Raw genomic sequence first — 17,724 nt, 5'->3', positions numbered from 1 at the left:
CACCTGATTATCCCATTTGTTCTAGAAATGTTAAAATAATTCTTTCAAATTTTGCATATTAGATTCAAATTGAAACAGCTTCATAGTCTTCCTAATCAATTCAGTAGCTCATGGTTAATTACGTGAAATTTGTGTCTCAGCTGCTGGATAGTTTCCTAACAGAGGTTTAATGTACTAGTGAACCACAAACTTCAGACTGATGGGATTTGTAAGTGAAGGTGACTAAATATCCCCCACTTCATAAACTAATGTTACATTAAAACTTAAACTGTTGCCATCAGAAAACATTCATTAAAATGGATTGTGAGAAACTGGCCTTTCAGCACATAGTAATCCTGTTTCTGCTCTAAAATTTATTTTTCCCCATTATTTTAAGTATATGTGCTGAGTGTCTACATTTTAGCTGAGTGATGGTTCATATTAATTCCTTTATTCTGAAAGGGCAGTTGTAGGTGTTAAAATTTCTTTCTTTACTCTTAAAATGGTATTATCACCCACCCACCCACCCTTTTTTTGGTAACAGTATACACAAACCATGAAAGGAAGAATTAGCAAGAACAAGTTCATGTTACCAGTTGTTTTGAGGGATGGATGTTCTATAAGGTAGTGGACAGAATTGGCACATGAAAGCATCTTAAGGAAAAGACGTTGTCTTTTAAAATGCCTATCATTCTTATTTTTTATAAATCCACTGTTGGTCATGGACGCATTCACTGTTTATGCTGCTTGTGAATGGAAGTATTAATGTACAAAGGTAGACTCATGAGTCAGTGGGATAAATGGATTAATTAATTTCTATCCAAAGGTAGTGTGGTCCACAGCACAGCCATACCATCCTATTCACACTGGTTCTTCTCTGACCTCAGAAAGAGAAGTATGAAACAAATTTGATTACCAGATATGATTAAGTGGGAAAGACCTAGCCTGTATGTGGGTGTACCATTCCAAACAAAGCCTGGGAGTAGAAAGGAAGGGGGATGAGGGAGCAGAAAGCCTGCTAACACAGGCATTCTTTTTCTCTGCTCCTTGGCCACCGATGTGAGCTGCTCTGCTCTGCCTTCCCTCCATGATGGACTGAAATCTCTGAAACCGTGAGCCAAATAAACCCTCCCTCCTCGAGACAAAAGTGTAACTCAGAAAACTGGCCCCACTCTACTCATATAGTGTTTCTTCACTGGGATTCTCTTCTACCTTTATTGTGGGCCATTCAGTCCACACACTTTATCTGACTATTACAGACCACTTTCTGTTCATCAGACAGGAATTTTCCCCTTTATTCCAGCCTTTTTTTACTTTTTGTTGGAATATTTTTTTTTCTTTAGGCCAAATCACAGACATTAATTGAGTACCATACCAGTAAGGATTCTTCTCCCTCTTTCACAAGACTGTTCATTCTCCAGTTTTGTAATTTTATTGTCTCAGTGTCATCATTTCTTAAAGATGGTCTCATTCTCATCATTCATGTCACCCCATTGGCAAGTACAATACAAGTTCTCCTCTGTAAATGGACATGCTGGGTCATCTCCAAACGTTAATGATACTAATTGTATATGTCTGTATATGACAATTAGTAAAAATGGAAATGGGAATTTAATGACACAGATTCTGTAATGTACTATCCAAGTGATCCCTAATAAACTGTAAGGATAACATTCAGACTAGAAGTTTAATAAACGGTTCATACGTTACTTAGCATGTAAGAGGTCATGTTTGATTCTCCAGCACTACTCTAAAAACCAAAAAGTTAATATGTAGAATACTTGCTGTTTATTGGGGAAGTATGACTCTTTAGTTTTAAATACTTACAAAGTTCAATTATATCACAGTGAACTCTGCCAGGGAGGGTGTGTGGTGTGTGTGTTTTGAAAAGTGGCATCTCAGACATAATGTTTCTTGGTGGTTTCCCATTTTTGTTCCTGTCTTAATTTTTTAAGGACAAAAATGTGTCAGTGTATTCATGTTGATAGTGCTTACAATTTATAAATTTGAAGTGTTTATTATTTGATGAACTGAAGATAGGATGGAATGTTGTTAGGCCAAAATGTTTATTTGCTCTCTTCTTCAGTCCATGTCCAAACTTAAGCAGTATAGGAAATGCACAAGAGAAGAAATAGTAGACAACATATTATCAGTCTTTTTCTTACAGAGAAGAATCTAGAATATGCATTTTAATCAACAGCATTGATGCCCCTGTTTACATACAATGCCTGAGGTTTTGGTATACTTCCTCTCACTTTAGAATTAAATGAAGATGAAAATTAAAATTTATTTATCAGTATATGGTGCAATCAGAGACAGTCTCACCAGCCTTTGCCTGCTGACATTTGCATTCACAGCACTGGTGTTCTATGTAAAAAACTTTTGTCAGTGCCCTGAAGCTAAATAATGACTTGTTTTCAATCAATTTCTTTTCTTTTCTTTTTTTTTTTCCTTTTTCTTTTTTTTTTAAATGAGAGCATTTTTGATAATGTTTAAAAATCTTTCTTTTCACTAATTGGTATTCACAAAAGAATGTTCTTAGATTCGGGAAACAAAATAAAATTGATATTCAAAGCTTACTCATTGTTATAGATTCTTAAAAGTAAGAAGTTTACTTCATAAAAGTATGTTCTTACCACTTAAGTTACCAATCATGTTTACTCTCCTTAACGATCTGGCTTTCCGTCAGATGAAATCAGCAATACAGCCAGAAAATGATCCTTCAAAAGAACTAACTGGCTCCATTCACCTTATGTTTCTGACATATTCCTAAAGAGATTCATGTCTTAGTGTGGTTTGTTTGTTTGTTTGTTTTTTGTTGTTGTACTACTAAAAAAAAAAAAACAACTTGAAACCATTCTAAAAACCTGTCCCTTACACATGCATAGTCTTTTTGTTCCCCAGCAGGGCCACTGATGACATGTGACTTATACAGTTGCATAGGTACACATTCATTCCATCTTTAATATTCTGCTCTTATCACATGAAGTTCGTAGTTTTTTTTTTAAAGGAATGATACATATTTACCTCTTAGACAGTGCTCTAACAAATAATGTAGGCATCCTGATCCCCAGAAACTTGTTATCATTAAGTATTGTGATGCAAACTAATTAGTGCTTGTTCTTTGTTAACCAAGACTGTGACCCATAGAAGAAATCTTTACACATATTTTGTTTGACTAGATTTGGGGGAGGATTGAATTTTATTTCATAGTAAACCTTATAACTCTTACAATAGGCTTGGAGATTTGCTGATGAAGTAAAATTCTGACACTTTGAGTCATACAGGGCTTGCTTAAAATACAGAAATACACTATTACTTACAATAAACTCAAAACAAGATTTAACTCATTTTACCATTACAGGTTATCAAGTTATGCCCAACCAGCAGCAAAACTACCAAGGAATAGTTGGAGTTGAGTCACCCCAGAGTCAGAGCCTCGTGGGAGGCCATCCAAACAGCACTGGAACTCATATCCAAGGAGTGGTCATCCCCTACCCTTCAGTGCCATCATATCAGGTATGTTTTCTCTCACCTGCTTTAGGGATAGGTGATTTCAGATCAGCTGAATCTATAGCTATGGCAAGGCCACACACCTGTAATCCTAGCGCTTGAAAGGCTGAGACAGAAAGATTGTAGGTTTAAAGCCGGTCAGGGCTTGTAAAGAAAGCTCCATGACAGCCTGGCTATCCAGAGGGTTCTTGCTTCAAAAAAATAAAGTAAAATGCATGACTACAATATATTCTGTTCTTTTGTGTCGGCTTGTTTTTAGTTTTTGGTTTTGGTTTGAGTTTTTAAGACAGTCTTATTACTGTACCCTAGGCCAGCTTGGAGTTCACTGTGCAGCCTGAGCTGGACTCAAGCTTATGGTTCTTCACAGGCATGTGCCATCACACTCTGTTCCTTTAGTGTTAGAGAAATGCTTTGTAAGACAGAGCATTATCATCCTAAGAATTTTGTTAAGTTATATCGACTTCATTTACCCTCACTTATTAATACTTAGAATATTTGAACCATATTGATAATGCCTGTAAGTTTTGCCTGGTACTGTGTTTCCAACTGTACAACTATCTAAGCAAGTGTTCTGCTGTATTGTTCACTTCCCTAGAAAGCCTTCTTTGGGGAGAAAAAGGAATAGAGAGGAAAATAGAACTGTAAATAAGTGTTTGCTTATTTACAGTTTCCCAAACAAGACTACTATTTTCTTTAGTTCCAAAACGTTATGATTTACTGTGTATTTAAAATACCTTCCATGCGCCGGGCGGTGGTGGCGCACGCCTTTAATCCCAGTACTCGGGAGGCAGAGCCAGGCGGATCTCTGTGAGTTCGAGGCCAGCCTGGGCTACCAAGTGAGTTCCAGGAAAGGCTCAAAGCTACACAGAGAAACCCTGTCTCGAAAAACCAAAAATAAATAAATAAATAAATAAATAAATAAATAAATAAATAAAAATAAATAAAAAAATAATAAAATACCTTCCATGGTAGGCTAGTCGTGGTGGCACACACCTTTAATCCCAGCACTCAGAAGGCATAGGCAGGCAGATCTCTGTGAGTTCAAAGCCAGCCTGGTCTACATAGTGAGTTTCAGGACAGCCAGAGATATATTGTCAGACCCTGACTCAAAAACAAAAACAAAAGCCATGGGAGGCCAGGCATGGTGGTACACATATTTAATCCCAGCACTTGGGTGGTAAGGGTAAACAGATGTGTGTGGATTCAAAGCCAGCCTGGTATACATAGTGAGTTCCAGGTCAGCCAGGGCTACTTAGTGACACCTTGTCTCAAGTAAACAAACTCTATGACACTTTTATTTTATTTAAATCAAGGAGTTTGTTTTGTAGATCTAGAACAATAGAAAGATTATTGTTTCCCATATAAATAGATTTCTTTCCTGTGGGGTTTTTTTTTTTTTTTTGGTATTGTTTTTGGTTTTGTTGTTGTTGTTGTTGTTGTTGTTGTTGTTGTTTTTTGTTTTTTGTTTTTTGTTTTTTTTTTTTTTTGAAGAAAGGATTTGTCTGTAGCCCGGACTGTCCTGGAACTCGATCTGTAGAATAGGCCAGCCTCAAACTCACAGAGATCTGACTGCCTCTTCCTCCCTAATGCTGGGATTAAAGACATGCACTACATTTGACCTAAACAGATATCTTTATTATGATATGACATTTCCAGAAATTTGCTTTTCCTTCTTTCTTCTTTAGAGAGTGCTCTAGTTTACTTTCTGTTGCAGTGATAAACACTATGAATGACCAAAAGCAACTTGGAGAGGAAAGGCTTTGTTTTATCTTACAGCTTAATAGGCCGCTTATCAGAGAAGGAGCTCCAGCAGGGTAGGAACTTAAAGCAGAAATCATGGAGGAATGCTGCCTTCTAGCTTGCTCCTGGGCTTACTTACATGACTATCTGTCTTACACAATCCAGGCCCACCTGCCCACAGTGGATGGGTCCTCATAAATCAATAAGTTACCAAGAAAATGCCTTACAGCCATGCCCACAGGCCAGTCTGGTGGATGTAACTCCTCAGTTGAGGTTCCCTCTTCCCCATGTGTCAAGTTGACAATAGAAACTAAGCAGTATAGGAAGTAATTTGTAAGTGGGTTTAATTTATTAACCTGCATGTTTTCCACAGCTAAGGAACAGAATGTTAAAAACGAAGTCCAAAGGTCATTGTTATTCAAATAAAAATGAAAACTTCTTACCATGAAGAGAAAAATGTTCATAGATTAAATCTAAACATAGGTAAACAAATTGGTGATCTTGTATAGACAAGTAGCAGAGATCACAAAGGAAGCACTGAGCATGTGAAAGAAAGGCCTGCTGCCAAAGGTGGGGAAGTTAAGAACCTTTCTTTAACTTCTGCTCATGGTGGTGCATGCCTCGGAAGGCACAGGTAGGTGGATGGCTGTGAGTTCAAGATCAGCCTAATCTACATGGTTCCAGCCTAGCCCAGATTACACAGAGAGATGCTATTTAAAAATAACCTTCAACTAATTTTGCAAGAAAATTAATTAGTTTACAAGGCATAAATTAGTTGTAAAGATATTTAGAGGATGGATAAGGATGTAAGTAATTATATAAGCATATTCTATATAGTTCCAGAAAATGTTAAGTATTTGCAGTGTGAAATTATCAAGGAATTGTGATGAAGTAGTTAGGAATATCTAGCTTTGAAGTCTATTGATAATACACAGGAATTGCTAAAAGGAGATGTATCATGAAAATAGTTTTACATCTTTTCTTCTCCCTCATGTCCTCTGTGCCTTTTATAAAACCATCGTTCTTGACTTAGTCACATAATCTTCCCCATACCTAGACAGGCAGGGTTGGCACCAAGCGAGAACCACTGCCTTCTACAGGTCTGTCGTCTTACAGTCTAATCCAGAGCATCAAGCATCTCTGCTCTGCTGCCAGATATTCATGTAAAAGAGATTTGCCCTTGGTTTTTAGGGACTCACAGTCTATTTTCAGAAATGTCATTTAAATAAAGTATAGTGTTGTTAATATAGTTTTTTGTTCCTGCTTTTGTTTTTTTTGTTTTGTTTTGTTTTTTCAAGACAGGGTTTCTCTGTGTAGTCCTGGCTGTCCTGAAATTCTCTTTATAGACCAGGCTAGCCTCAACTTGTTGAGATCTGCCTGCCTCTGCCTCCCAAGTACTGGGATTAAAGGCATGAGGCACCACCACCCAATTTAATAATTATTTTGAGAAATCCACGGGGGTCTGCTTAAAGGGTAAAGGAATTTATTAGGAAGGAAGACTCACTACAGGAAATTTATTGGAATGTCCTGGAAGGCCGAAGTACAGTCCCCATGCTGTTCTTCCGCCTGAGTCAGTTCCAACATCCGAGGCCACGCCCCAGGGGCAGGTACTTCAAGGTCATAGGTAGATTGGACAGTTAGTTACCTGTTACATCTCTAGGGGCGGTGATTCAAGGTCATAGATAGAACAGATATCCAATACTAATAATTTTTAAATAGAGCTGGATGTTGAAAATAGTTCCTGTTTTTTGTTTTTAGAGAGAGCATGTGTTTGTAGTTTTGGAGATTGAAGCATTATGCTTGCACTATAGCATGCATTTTTTTGCAAGTTCTTTATCATGTTATATCAAGCAGCCCTCACACTGGGTAAATGTGAAGGTAATAGAAATAGTGTTGTGGCCAACTGCGAATGGAAGCTTACCGTCTGGAAAACAGGCCAGGTCAAATGATATGTCCTTAACAGTGTGTTCTGAAGCCAGGCGGTCTTGTGTGTGTGTGTGTGTGTGTGTGTGTGTGTGTGTATTTTACATCATCTCCCTGATCCCTCACCTCTGACTTGTCACTTGCACCACACCACCAGACCAACTCTACTGTGTTGCCCAGGTGAGGTACAGGGCCTGCTCACCTACAGTTGGTGAGGGGTAGGGCCAGTTCTCCCTAGAGTTGTAGCCAGTAAGGGGCGTGGCCAACTCTGTGCAGCCCTATCCTCACTGTTTTCAGTGTGGAATCTCACCACAGACTGGGGCTGTGGCAGGGCAGTGGACCTGGACATTTCCTCTGACAGTAACACCATGTCCCTGGGTGGCAGTGCAAGCTACCCAGATCTATATGGTCCTGCAGATGCTTAGCCCTTGGGCACTAAGATGGCCCTTGTTAGCAGTGCAGGTCATTCTGGCTGGAATGGACCTAGTGGTAGTGGAAGCTACACATTCTTAAGCAGCATCCCTTTCTCTTTCTTTTGGAGTTCTGATTCGTTTGTTTGTGTGTTTGTTTGTTTGTTTGTTTGTTTTTTGAAACCAGATCTAACTATGTAGCTCTGGCTATCCTAGAACTCACTATGTAGACCAAATTGGCCTTGAACTTATTTAGAGATCTGCCTGCCTCTGCCTCTTGAGTGCTGAAATTAAAGACATTCACCACTCTTTCTGGCAGATTTTTTTCTTATTAAGAATATATTTGAGTGCTAGAAAGATGACTCAGTCCTTAATACTGCTTTTTGTATAATTATCAGGACCTGAGGTCCATCTTCAGCACCCACAACAAGGGGCAGCAGTGCACACTTGTGATTTCAGTGTTGGGGAGACGAAAAGAGCACAGTCCCTGGTGCTTGCTGGCCCAGCCAGCCTACTGTGAGTGACGAGCTTTGGGTTCAGGGAGAAATTGTGTCTAAAGATGTAAAGGAGAGTGATTGAGGTACACCCAGTGTCTACCTGTGTCTTCAGTATACACTATATGTACACACAAAGTGTGTACAAACACAGAAACTCACTCAGTGTTTCAGTTGGCTAGATAAAGCTTTGTCATTTTTCACTTCAACTTATACAATTGGAAATAATCTCAAAGCATTATATACCTCCTTAGTAAACAAAAGGACTAAAATGTGAAATGTTTTACAAAGATGAGTAAATCAGACACATATTTGTTTGTTTGTTTGTTTGTTTGTTTGCCTGTTTAATTTGTAATAATTTCACCAAAATTAAGAGTTTACTTTGTATTTTGAGATGACTGATTACAGGTTGCATTTTAGAAATAAGACTTAAAGTTAATTAATCTCTTTTTTTTTAAGCTGGGTTTCACTGTGTAGTACTGACTAGCCTAGAATGCAGTGAACTTAAGAGAAATTACTTAATTCCAGTCAACTTATCTATAAAAAGGGATGTTGCTCATCATGGTTGCACACACCTGTAATCCCACTATTTTAGAGGCAGAGGCAGGAGGATTACAGCAAATTTTAGGCTAGCCTGGTTTGCACTGCAAATTTAAGGCCAGTTAGAATAGCAAGACCCAAACAGCAACAAAAAACTCAAAAGGAACAAAAAATTGCCAAGAATTTATGAAAGTAGTTTCTTGGGTTGTTGGAATGTTTTAATGAGATAATACACAAAGCATTTGGAACCTGGCAATAAGTGCACCATAGTGTTGACTTTCACTATCACCATTACCATCACTTGTGACATTATCACTATCTTAAGTTTATGTGTTGGGTTTATTTAATAAAATCACTGTATCCCACTATAATTTTATGGTACAATTATAAATCAGGAAACCTTATGATGCCTGTGTGGTTTCTGATTTAGAAGCTGGAGAACTGAAGTAGAGATCTAGCATGACCATCCAGTTTGTTCTTGTGGAGAATTGAAAATCCCCTTCCCAGATGCTTGCTGCACTAACTCCTTTAGACGTTCAGAGCAGTCTCTCCTTTCCTCTACTGGATACACACGTTCAGCTTTTCTGATGTGGAACTGCAGTGTCACATGGTAGTCAAGTGAGGGGTGGCCAAAGTTCCATAGCTCTCTCTGTGACCTAGTGTGCTTCACTGATACCCTCCCTGCATCCTTGTCAGCTTTGCCTGAGGGAAATGAGATGTCTCTTCTTTGTCACATGATCATCCTCTTGCTCGGGCCTTCTTTTTTAAGAATAAATCATACTTTTCAAAAAGCGAATGCACTTAGCCTGTTATGTGGTTCGTGTCAGTCAAACCAGTAGCTGGCCCAAGGGCACATAGACTATTACGGTGGAACTGTGGTGACCTTTTCCTACTAACAATACTTTACAAGTTTATAGGAACTTGACATGAACATCTACAAGGTTTAGAAAAATATTTTTTCTTTTTAAATTGTCTTTCAAATTCTAGGTTTCACTGCCTCAAGGTTCTCAAGGAATTGCCCATCAGACTTACCAACAGCCTGTTGTGTTCCCTAACCAATCTAATCAAGGATCTCTGCCTACAACAGGAATGCCAGTCTACTACAGTGTCATTCCATCTGGCCAACAAAGTAATTTAAGGTGAGTGTGACTGCAAAGCCTACTCTTCTGTCTTCCTACTGTTCACAGGAATATTGTGTGATGTACCACTAAAAGTTGACAGTTAAATAAATTACAATTAAATAAATTACAAAACAGAAAAGGTATGATGCTTTCTAGTTATCTAGTATTTTTTTTTAGATTTATTTATTTTTATTTTATGTATGTGTGTTTTTCTGCATGTATGTAAATGAAACACATGTATGCAGTGCCCAGGGGAAGCTGAAGTGGGCATTGGATCCCCTGCAGCTGAGGTTAGAGATGGTTGTGACCCATCAGGTGGGTGCTGGGAACTGAACTTGGATTCTCTGTAAGAGCAGCTATGCTCTTAACTACTGAACCATCCTCAAGGCCCTTTTCTACTAATTTTTAAACATTCGTATGAGCTGATTATCCCAGCCCATTTGAAAATAGAAATTTACATGGATTTAAAATCTTTGAAAATGGAGTCTAGAAAGATGGCTTAGCAGTAAAGAGCACTTGGTGGCTCACCACAGTGTATAACTCCAGCTTCAGGGCATCTAATGCCTCTTGCCTGCACAGGAACCTGTACTTACGTGCCCACATGCAAACACCCACACCTAATTAAAAATAATAAGAATAGGGGATGGAGAAATATCTCAGCAGTTAAGATCACTTGTTGCTCTTCTAGAGGACCTAAGTTTGGTTCTCAGCACCTATTTCTTGCAGCTAATAATTGCTTATAACTCCAGCTGGCTTCCACATAAATAAAATAGATCTCTTTTGGGATATTCCTGAACCCTTCATGACTGACTAATGGTAATTTGCTTATCCCTAGAAATATTGTCCCTCCCTTTGACAATGTATGGTGAAGCATTATTCTCATTAATCTTATCAATAAAAAATCAGGAGTCAGGTATCAGGGTAAAAACCTGAAAGATCAGAGAAGCAGGGGAACAGCCACAGTCACTGTTTACCTCTCCAGTTCCTCTGTCCAAAAGGGACTGAGATCCCTTCTCTGCCCCCACCGTACTACTTCCTGTCTCCTCTCTACAGTCCTCCAAACATCTATGGTTAATTTTGGTTGGCTAGTGGCTAGCCTTGCCCTCCAACTCCACGCTTTATTTGTCAGGACACAATCAGAATAGGTTATCACATAACAGTATGGTGGCTGTTCTCATGGGTTCAGCTTTAGGGCTAAGGTACCAGCAAATTGACTGAGGCTGAGACTCAGTCTAAGAGTTTGAAGAATGACATACAGAGCAGAAGCAGTGCAAAGGGGGCTGAGAAGCAGGCAAGGCTCCTGTGTGTCCGTTAATGTGCTCTGAAACCTCATCATTTACTGCAGTAGCTAGCATTCGTTGTCAGCTTGGTGCAACTCAGAATCACTTGGGAAGAGAGTCTCAATGAGGGAATGCCTAGATCAGACTGGCCTTGGGCATGCCTGGAGTTATGAGTAGAGTTGTCTTGCTGGCCTCAATTGATGTGGTAAGACTTACCTAAAAGGGGGCCCACACTATTCCCTGGGTCCTGAATTATTTTGTTTGTTTGTATCTTGTTTGGTTCAGTTTTGATTTTTTTCAAGACAGACTTTCTCTGTGTAGCCCTGGCTGTCCTGTAACTCGTTCTATAGACCAGGGTGGCCTCAAACTCAGAGATCCACCTGCCTCTGCTTCCCAAGTGCTGAGATTAAAGGCGTGCACCACCACCCAACTGGGTCCTGAATTTTAGGAGTAGAAAAAGCAAGCTAGTTGAGCGTGAAGCACACGTGTATTCATGTCTCTCTGCTCTTAACTGTGGATGTGATGTGACCATTTGTGTCAGGTTTCCAATGCCTAGACTTCCCTGCAATAATAGAGTGTAACTGGAAATAGTGAGCTTTCTCTCCTAAGTTGCTTTTTTGTCGGGGTGTTTAATCATAGTACCAGCAATGAAAGTAGAACAATTATCTATCAGCAGAAAAAAAAAAACAGTTAGATGAAAAACTAACTATAAAAGGTCGTCACTCATCATACATACTGCTCAAGTGTCAATTCTACTTCTGCAAACTAAAAATTTGCAAACCCTTTCTCTGTCCTGAGATTGGTTATTAAAATTAGGCCATTTTTTTCATAAATGAAATTGCCCTTTTAACATGAAGATTGATGTCACAGTCAAATGTCATATCATCCACCAAAAAGATTTGAAGGGCCTGAGGGTGTGGCTCAGCTGGGAGAGTGCTTGCCCCAGCATGTGTGAAGCCCTGGGTTCTAATCCAGCACTGCTTAAACCAGGTGTGGTATGCACCAGGGAGGTGGAAGCAAGAAGGTCAGAATGAACTCTTTTCTAAAGCTAGCTCCATTTGTAGAATGTCAGAGCGTTCTTTGCTAACATATCAGAAAACATTAGTAAAACAGTCCTTCCTATGTTGGCTAAGGCTGGACAAAGTTAAAGATAGCTATACTCTTCTGAGTTTTTTCCATGGTCCTGAAGTGCTTTTGTGAGGGAAGATCAAACTACAGAAATGGATCAGATGGTGGAGTTTTTGGATTTCCTTGTTTGCTGTCTCAGTGCTTTCTTTCAGATATGATAACTCTTAACAGTATGAGGGAAGGTGAGAGAGGAGTGTGCTGCCCCCATCTCTGGGTGTATGCAGCTTTGTAAGCTGAAGTAAGCTAACTGTGTGTGGATACTAGACTGCCTTTCCTATAACAAAGTGGCCCTCCTCTATTCCACCTGTAGATAGACCAGTCAGGGTGGCATGGGCTCCACCTGAGGAAGGGGGTGTGTGTCTTGTCACTCTTGCATCTAGACAAATTGCAGCAGTTATTTGGCATCTAAGTGTGTCACGTACAGAATTAAGAAAGGATCTTTCTAGGTAGAAATTTGTAATTAACAGCAGTTTTTAAAACAGTAGCACTCTTTACAGAAAATGTTACTTCTGCTTCAAATGAATAAAGACCACAATATTTCTGACATTAGAACCATCAATTAAAAGTTCCTAACACGCCGGGCGGTGGTGACGCACGCCTTTAATCCCAGCACTCGGGAGGCAGAGGCAGGCGGATCTCTGTGAGTTCGAGGCCAGCCTGGGCTACAGAGTGAGTTCCACGAAAGGCGCAAAGCTACACAGAGAAACCCTGTCTCGAAAAACCAAAAAAAAAAAAAAAAAAAAAAAAGTTCCTAACACTTAGCCTAGAAAGGAATAAAAAGTAGTAAAGCATAAATCCTCAGCTGTGCCAGATGACTATTGTCTTGAGGTCTGTACAACATTGTGCCTGTTAATAATAATATACTATATTGTGTACTTTTGTTCAAGTTGGGGCTACAGAGATGGCTCAGTGGACCACTCATTGCTCTTGTAGAGGACCTGGGTTGGGTTCTCAGAACCCATAAGGTGATTCACAACCATCTATAACTCCAGTTCCAGGGAATCTAAATCCCTCTTCTGACCTCCCCAGGCACCAGGCACACACATAGTACATCTACATACATTCAGGCAAACAATTGATACACATAAAAGATTCAATAAAATCTAAAAAAATACTTTTAAGGTATTAAGATTGGGGTAAAACTCAATGGTAGGTCATATGCTAAGCATGTGCAGAATACTGGGTTTGATCTCAGCACTGCAAAAAGAAAATGTAGACACGCCTTTTTTATCCTGGGAGGCAAGAGGTAGTGTCAGGCAGATTTCTGTGAGTTCCAGGCTAACCAGGGCTGTGTGGTGAGATCAGAAGATGCCAGATATGGTGGCTTATACCTTTAATTCCAGCACTGGGGGAGTGGAGGCAGATAGATTTCTGAACAACAAGCCAGCCTGGGTCTACATAGTTCTAGCCAGGCTGGATTGCAGAGTGAAACCCTGACTCAAATATAAGTAATTAATAAAAATGAAATAAAACAATTTTTTATGAGCAAACTAGTGTATTCTTTAACATGCTTGTAGTGGCAACCTCAGTGTGATTTTGTAGCAATAGCAGAATAAGTAACAAAGATTTTAGTTAATTGAATGAATAAAGTAAAAAGAAAAATGTTCTTTTCACTGCTAAATTATTGCCTTTTCAGAACATCTCATTTCTTCTTTAATAGTTACAACTTTAGTTTGTTTATTTTACTTATTACATGGGTGTGGTGTGGTGTGGTGTGGTGTGGTGTGGTGTGGTATGGTATGGGCACATAAGTGCCATAACACCTGTGTGGAGATCAAGACACCTTACAATGAGTAGACCACAAGCATGTGAACAAGATCAGGTGAGGGTATCTCTGTGGGCAAAGGAAACCTGAAAAATCCTCCAGACTGTTGCCTAAGCTGTATTCTTTCTATAGATCACTCATATTCATGTAGTATGTTCTGGGCATAATTAACAGCAAAATAAGTAGTGGGGAGGGGCACAGAAAACACTATTAACCTCTAAGCCATTTTTCTAGCCCCTCAAATCACTTTATTAAACCCTCCCTTTAATTGCTTTCTCTTTCCATTTAATGGAACTCCTGGCTTACTTTCACTTAGGCAGCAAAGCTAATTGTTGTTATTAAGGAATTATCAGCCTGGATTACATATGAATCTGTGTGTATGTTGCCAGGAATTGAACACAAAGCTTTAAAAATGCTACACACTGTTAACACCCCCAACTTTGGGGCATTTTTAAACATGTAAATGTAAACAAATTCATATAGAATCCCCATGTGGTTTTTTTTTAGATTTATTTATTTTATTATTTTATGTGTTTGCATGTTTGCCTGCATGTATGTGTGTGCACCACATGCATGCCTGCTATGCTGGGAGGTCAGAAGAGGGCATTGGATCCTCTGGGACTGGGATTTTAAGACGGTTGTGAGCTACGATGCTGGGAGTGGAACCTAGGTCCTTTTTAAGAGCAACAAGTGATTTTTACCACTGAGCCAACTCATCCTTTAGATCCCAGGTATCATATTATTTTATTCATGAACATTTCAGTATATTTAGCCCTAAAGAGTTTTTTTTTTTTTTTTAAGATTTATTTATTTATTTATTAATACATACAGTGTTCTGCCTGCATGCCAGAAGAGGGCGCCAGATCTCATTACAGATGGCTGTGAGCCACCATGTGGTTGCTGGGAATCGAACTCATGACCTCTGGAAGAACAGCCAGTGCTCTTAACCGCTGAGCCATCTCTCCAGCCCCCTAGAGATTTTTTAAATTCATATGTCCATCATGCCATTTCTTTTTTCTTTTCTTTTTTTTTTTTTTCCAATTCCTTACATAAGAAAATATAGCCTATACATGTTTTGTAAGTTCTGTATATGTCTTAGGAGCTGCCTGTCTCTGGATTTGACTGAGCATATCTATCTTGTCTTCTGACATGTGTCTGTGTAGTTTCTAATTCATTGGGTAATCGAGTTCAAAGTAGTGTTTTCAGTACAATTATATGGGACAGTTCCAAAAAAATCATTGTGTTATAAAGTGATCCTTACTGAAAGATGGATTAATGGCTTAATGGAGACTGACCAGGCTGGTATTATAGATTAGGATTCCCGACCAATCATCATCCTGAAAGAATTTATAAAAGGGAAAACTGTGAAGATTTATAGTAAACCCATATTAGTTTGACTCTAAGTGCTATTCAAAAATATCTCAAGAGCCGGGCGGTGGTGGCGCACGCCTTTAATCCCAGCACTCGGGAGGCAGAGCCAGGTGGATCTCTGTGAGTTCAAGGCCAGCCTGGGTTACCAAGTGAGTCCCAGGAAAGGCGCAAAGCTACACAGAGAAACCCTGTCTCGAAAAACCAAAAAAAAAAAAAAGAAAGGATCAAAAATATCTCAAGAACTTAAGTTTTTGTTTTGTTTGGCTAATTGCATTCTATGTTTGCCTGTTTTATGTCAGAGTGTTTTGTTGCCTTTATCTTTACTACATTTTTCCTTTTGTTTGTTTATTTGGGGTTGGTGTTTGTTTGTTTTTGAGACAGGGTTTCTCAGTGTAGCTGTGGCTGTCCTGGATCTCGCTTTGTAGACCAGGCTGGCTTCGAACTCAGAGATCCCCTGTCTCTGCCTCCTGAGTGCTGGGATTAAAGACGTGCGCTACCACTGCCCAGCTTACTACATTTTTCAAGAAATAACATTTTTTTCTGAGTCTGATTATTGTCAAATTGCTCATTTTTTTTTACTTTTGAGATTATAATTTAATTGCATTTCTCCTTTCCTTTTCCTCCCTCCAAGCCTTCTCATATGCCCCTCCCCACTCTCCTTTATATTCACCTTCTCTTTTATGTAGTTCCATGAGCTCTACTCACACTGCTTTTTTTTTTTTTTTTTTTGGTTTTTCGAGACAGGGTTTCTCTGTGTAGCTTTGCACCTTTCCTGGAACTCACTTGGTAGCCCAGGCTGGCCTCGAACTCACAGAGATCCACCTGGCTCTGCCTCCCGAGTGCTGGGATTAAAGTCGTGCGCCACCACCGCCCGGCCTCTCACACTACTTTTTATTTATAAATTACTGACTTCTTTTTTTGTTGTTTGGGATTTTTTGTTTGTTCTTTTTTTCCAAACAGAGTTTCACTGTGTAGCCTTGGCTCTTCTGGATCTCGATCTATAAACCAGGCTGGCCTTGAACTCATAGAGATCCACCTGCTTCTGCCTCCCCAGTGCTGGGATTAAAGGCATGCGCCCCCACCCAGTGTGACCTCTTTTTTTAAAATCACTATTTGAACACTATAACAGAAATGTTAGAATAATGGTAAAAATTTCAGTGATAGGGTTGGGAGTTTTGTTTTCAGTGTCTCGGTTGGTGCTGTGAACGTAAAGTGGTTTTTACTGAGTGATCACAGTTCAAAAAAGAGTTAAAATGAGGTTTGACTCCTGCCTGCCAGTTTGAAAAATATATCCATTTAAATAGATTTGGAGGAATGTTTATTTCAGGCTCTCAGTCATCTGCATTTCATTGTACTGTTTTCTGTGTTTGGTGTTTTATCCTATAGCTCTGCAGTTGGTTACTTACAACATCCAGGGTCAGAACAAGTACAGTTTCCTAGAACCACGTCGCCATGCAGTTCTCAACAGCTCCAAGGCCACCAATGTGCAGGTATGTCTAGACAGCTGATGCAGAGGTCATGGTTCATTCATTTGAGGAGAATTGACTGGTTCTTAGCTCTCAGAGTGCTGGCATTCACTCAGATGTGTCATGTTCTGTGTTGAATCAGGTTGGCATGTGCAGCTCACACCTTCCCTTTCTGATACTAGGCCCATTCTTCTGCCTTCATTCTCCTCTTATTGGGTTGGTAATCTTGGGGATCCTTTCTTAAACTCTCTTATTCTCTAGACCTTTCTGGGTAATCAGATCAGCCTAAGGCCTCAAATACTACCTTTCGCTAACACTTGGCAAATCTTGCTCCTACTTAAACAAAATCATGTAGCCAGTTGTCTACTGGACATCTCTACCCAGAAGTTTAAAATCATGTTAGACTCGATATTTCTTCCTTTTTACATCTCTTAGCACAGCCTCCATCTAGTGACTAGTGCAGAGGTCTCAGAACCATGACTCTTCTGTGGCTCCCTGTCACAAACACAGTGACTATTTCTTCAGAGACTTCTTACCCACTGTGCTGGTTTTAGTCTTTTTTCATGTCTTTGCAATAATCTCTTATGTGTTCTATTTATTTTATGTTTTTATTGCTTTTATCGATTTTCCAACACACACATAGTTACAAAACTATTTTCCTGAAACAGAAATTTCTTCATATCATTCTCTGAATAAAAAACTCAAACATGGGCTGGAGCTATGGCTCATCAGTTAAGAGTACTGGCTGCTCTTCCATAGGACCCTTGTTCAGTTCCTAACACCCATATGATGGCTAACATCCGGCTGTAACTCCACTTCTAAGGGATCTATTCCCCTCTTCTGGAGTCCTCAGACACTGCATATGCATGGTACGCACACATACATCCACACAAACAAAATTCCATACATGTAACATAAAACTCAAATGGACTGCCCTTTTTCCTCCCTCCCTCATAAGCAAGTCTCCCAGTCACACATGTGTGCTCATTCACAC

At 39.5% G+C, this 17,724-nt stretch overlaps 1 protein-coding gene across 9 annotated transcripts in view; it reads left to right on the top strand.

The window, feature by feature from the left end:
- Positions 1–17,724, top strand: part of R3hdm1 (R3H domain containing 1) — a 138,633-nt gene that overhangs the window by 108,613 nt on the left and 12,296 nt on the right. For all 9 annotated transcript variants that reach the window (XM_059280934.1, XM_059280937.1, XM_059280931.1 and 6 more), the window contains 3 exons: positions 3,344–3,498; positions 9,587–9,738; positions 16,651–16,754. In XM_059280934.1, the coding sequence (XP_059136917.1) occupies positions 3,344–3,498; positions 9,587–9,738; positions 16,651–16,754 (411 nt within the window). The remainder of the gene's footprint in view (positions 1–3,343; positions 3,499–9,586; positions 9,739–16,650; positions 16,755–17,724) is intronic.

This window comes from Peromyscus eremicus, chromosome 15 (genome assembly GCF_949786415.1).
Source record: "Peromyscus eremicus chromosome 15, PerEre_H2_v1, whole genome shotgun sequence".
In the NCBI taxonomy this organism is placed as follows: domain Eukaryota; kingdom Metazoa; phylum Chordata; class Mammalia; order Rodentia; family Cricetidae; genus Peromyscus; species Peromyscus eremicus.
This window is presented reverse-complemented; position numbering and strand designations above follow the sequence as displayed.